Source organism: Perca fluviatilis, chromosome 24, assembly GCF_010015445.1.
Source record: "Perca fluviatilis chromosome 24, GENO_Pfluv_1.0, whole genome shotgun sequence".
NCBI classification, from domain to species: Eukaryota; Metazoa; Chordata; class Actinopteri; order Perciformes; family Percidae; genus Perca; species Perca fluviatilis.
The window spans coordinates 10,384,239-10,388,163 of NC_053135.1; the positions used below are offsets into that span (position 1 = coordinate 10,384,239).

At 40.7% G+C, this 3,925-nt stretch overlaps 1 protein-coding gene across 2 annotated transcripts; it reads right to left on the minus strand.

Moving 5' to 3' along the window:
• Positions 1-710: 710 nt before the first annotated feature.
• Positions 711-3,683, minus strand: LOC120554082 (small integral membrane protein 11A-like). Of its 2 annotated transcripts, none has more exons than XM_039792680.1 (3): positions 3,550-3,683; positions 1,834-2,049; positions 711-1,253 (listed from the first exon to the last, which is right to left on the minus strand). In XM_039792680.1, the coding sequence occupies exons 1-2, from the start codon at positions 3,562-3,564 to the stop codon at positions 1,861-1,863; spliced, it is 204 nt and encodes a 67-aa protein (XP_039648614.1). In that variant the 5' UTR covers positions 3,565-3,683; the 3' UTR covers positions 711-1,253; positions 1,834-1,860. The 2 variants fall into 2 exon arrangements, with proteins under 2 accessions (XP_039648614.1, XP_039648613.1); XM_039792679.1 differs by lacking the exon at positions 3,550-3,683 and adding an exon at positions 2,909-3,335.
• Positions 3,684-3,925: the final 242 nt, after the last annotated feature.

A 3,925-nucleotide genomic window follows, 5' to 3' on the forward strand; every position in this document is an offset into this window, starting at 1 on the left:
GAAATACTATTTTTAAAGATATTGATCATTAATCTGTGTGCATTTATAGAAACATTCCGCTACCACATGAACATGCTGCTCACTAAGTAGGCCTAATACGTTATATAATATAGCATATTGTAACTGGGACAGAACTGTGCGTTATTTTGGATTTTTTTTTTTTTTTTTTTTTTTTAAATAGTAAAATGATGTGTCTTGTTTCAAAACGATCTACATGTAAAATAATAAGACTACTAATATTTATAAGGCTAAGCTACAAGCTTTTTCACTTCTCTTTACAAACTGCAGAGGACGTTGCTGCTTCTTCACTGGAGACAGAGCTCTGAAAAACAAAGCAAAAACTGTCAAAATGTAGTATGGAGGACAGAAATTTACTTAATACATAAAATAGACCAGTTGTCTTGCCAGGAATAGAAACTGCCATCGACACCCGTGTGGGGGACTATGATAAATCATGTAGTTAAAAAATAAAATAAAAAATAAAAAAACACCTTAGGAAAATTAGTAAGAACTATTTGGACAGTAATCAGAATGCTGGAACACTCCATTATTATTAGAGTTTAAGACTGATAAAAGCAGACACAAGGTGACATTCTGCTTAAAAACAGAGAAGCACTTCAGTGGAAACAATGTAGCCACTAAGGAGAGATAAGTACCCTTAGGGGTTTCCCCCCCCCCTACAAAGTCTGGGAAATTGAGGCACAACAATATTGTACCATGTGGAACAAACTATTTAATGTAATAACACAAGTTTGGCACAAAGCTGGCTCACAAATTGCAAAGAATATTACAGAATAAATACCATGCTGTATTCTTAAAAATATGTAGATTTGACAAGCTTTGATTCTACCACTATCCCGGTGTACAAAGTGAAGATAATTGTAGTGTTGAGATCTACAAGTATAAAACGAGACAAAAGATGAGGCTCCAAAAAGGAGTGGGTGTTGTGTAAATGATTCTGCTGTGGTTCTTATACCGAGTCCATCTCTGTTTAACAGTCCCTCGTCTTAGTCTCACTTCAGTGAGACCACATGGTTGCTGCTAGAACTTCATTTCATAAAAACCAAGTTCAGTCAAACATTTACACAATATATATATATATATATATATAGATATATATATATATAAAAAACTGGTACTGGAACCACAAACAATTTCCTAAAGCACAGGAATGTCCTCCTGCTGCTGACAGTCAGACATCTGGCTCCTATGTGGAGTAGGTGGCTTGTTCCTCAGGTCGGTAACGCGTCTCCCTGGAGAGGAGGGAAAGGGAAGTTAGTGGGATAGATCCCAATCAATAACCTGTCAATACGACTGATTTATGACCGAAAAATGAGTATTCTTTACATCACGTGTTCATATCCATGCAAGTAGCAGTGCAGTTCATGAATATTCTACAAAGTGTTAGTTTCCCCTGGGTGCAACGGTGGGTGGTAAATGGTTAATTGGTGTAGTTAATACTGACCCCTATATACAGTAAATATCACGTTCAGATAACTCTATAGAAGATACATTTTTGGAGGAGTGTTACTGTTGACGTGTTTTGACTCCGACTAGCTTCATCAATTGATGGGATGTGATGCAAAAACTGGTGGGCCTGAGTATGTGACCAAAAAGACAGATATACAGTCACCAAGTTGCTGTGTGATGGTTTTAGCAGCTCTGTGACCAGAGACCTGTTCACAGATTTGAAGACATGTTAGCTGATTGTAAATGAGTATATTAAATTAATCAATACTGCCTGTAAAACAGCTGATTACCAGTTGCAAGCATCCCCTGTGGGCATGACTGTTTAACAGATATCGTATGGCTAGGTACAGTGCAGTAGCCTACCCGTGTAGAGCAGCTTCTCCTCTCTGCTCAGTCCTCCTTCTTGTTGTCTAGGAGCTCCTGCGTCTGCTGGGCCAGCCTCCTCCTCTCATCCTGCTGCTTCTTCAGGGCCTGCTCTGCTTTCTTACTCTGGTAGATCTTCGCCCCGGCAAACGCCATACACAGCAGCAGCGTCTTCAGGGCCAGGATGTACAGAAGCATGGGGACATTGTCCAAAGCCTGAGGATAGACAGAGTTTATGTTTGAAGAGGGCTTTGCATGTTTTCTGCCTCCAGCCAACTACAGACCAATTTCTTCAGACTGAACAGCTGCTCTGATTTCATAACCAGTTTTCCTTTTAATTATTTTTCTTCCAGACATAACGTTACCACTGACTACAGGGCACAACCTTTTCTCCAAGCTAGAATAGACAAAGTTGACTTTTTTGTGACTACTCAATAGGAAATGAAAGAAGGGAAAACAAAAGCTCTGGAACATTCAGGGATCCTGGAGATGTTTCTTTTCAACCCCCTTCCCCTCTTAGCCAACATAGGCCTCAGCTGTTCAAGTGGGAGGTGGGAGTAAATTTAGTCACATAGAGGGGAGGCGGTGTGTGAAACAGAAGCAGCTGCAAACCATGTGCATTCTGGGCTTAATTGTAGTTTCAACAAGACGTGGAGCCTACACACTTTTCGTTGCCCAGACTTTTAAAACACTGCATGCTAAGTTTCAAGACATTTCCCCAATCCCTAGAACACTCACTCCACCATACTTAGCCTACAGTCCATCAAGTGGCAATTTAGGCCTATTTCAGTTATTTTTTTAACCGTTACAACTGCTTTACCGGTTATTCTCAACTTTCATAGGTCCCTATGTGTTGTGTCGCATGCGTTTAGCCACAAAAATAACGGCTACTCACACAGAGACAAATGTAGGAACAGACTCAACTTGTATTTAGTATGTAGCTAGATGTGAAGTTTGTGACAGATAACGCAAGACGAGACAAGTAAAGTCACTCAGCTGTAGCAACGTTACCTCATACCTTCAGTAAAAAAAAAAGGGTAGAGACAGTGCTGTTTACTATACGGGAAATTCACACCTCCTCAAAACGGACTGACATGATCGCCAGTTACACGATTAGCCACCGCAGGTTGACATCGGGGTTGCCCTTCTTCAAAAGTTGAATATGTCTCAACTTTTCGCTGCCCAGGCCTCTGAGGTTTTTCTCGGCCCCCAACCGCCGCAGCCTAAACGCACTAGCTAAAGATCACTCGGTCCGGCGATTGGCCACAGCGTTGCGCGGTGGTGGGAGTGTCACTTAAATGGCCCATTTGTGTCTGTAACCCTCAATGTAGCACAAGTAGCTAGACTTGATATTTCACAATGATTGTTTTCCGTCAGCTCGATAAATATATCGAGCATTTCCGACCGCATTTGAAGGCACTTTCATTTTACAGAAAAGCGATGGAGCGGCGTTGCTATGTGCTGGAGCTTGTTAACAGAAAAAGTCAGCTGTTAGACAAACTCCAGGGCAGTAACCGCTGTTGTCTATGGTACAGCACCCAATTCAAAATGAATGGAAAGACTTGCGTTTTCGCCGGACCGCCTGAGGACTAGCGTGACAGAGACAACCTAACATTTAGCTAGCCCATCATAAAATAACCTACGAAACAGCTACTACAATAATAACAAAACATGGATAAGATATATATATAAACGAATAAATTGGAGTCTATTTACCTTCCAATTGATCATTTTGGTGTCTGAGGTGTTGAAGTTTCTTGTTCACTGCGACAGACAGAGAAGTATACTCTTCTGAAGAAGGCGGGTCTTGTAGTGAGTGACGTGTACAGGCCAATCGAAATGCAGTCTACGTTAGACGTAGGCTGCGCTGCATTCGAGAAACGCGTGGACTCAAATATTTACTGTAGTGTTGATCAACAATTGTGGCGTTAATATAAAAGCACTTGGAGTTAAAAAATATGAATGATGAGGTGAACCTTTTTTTTTTTTTTAAATGAATTGTAATATGCTTTTCGACTATTCCCATTGAACTTGAATGCATCAGGCCGTGCGTTACGTTCATAGACTGGTAATATTAATATTTACAGTCTGG

Coding starts and splice junctions, on each gene's coding strand:
- LOC120554082 (XM_039792679.1), bottom strand. CDS start 2,929: ATGTCAGTCCGTTTTGAGGAG. Junction 2,050..2,908: donor TGTCAGTCCGTTTTGAGGAG/GTGTGAATTTCC, acceptor GTCTATCCTCAG/GCTTTGGACAATGTCCCCAT.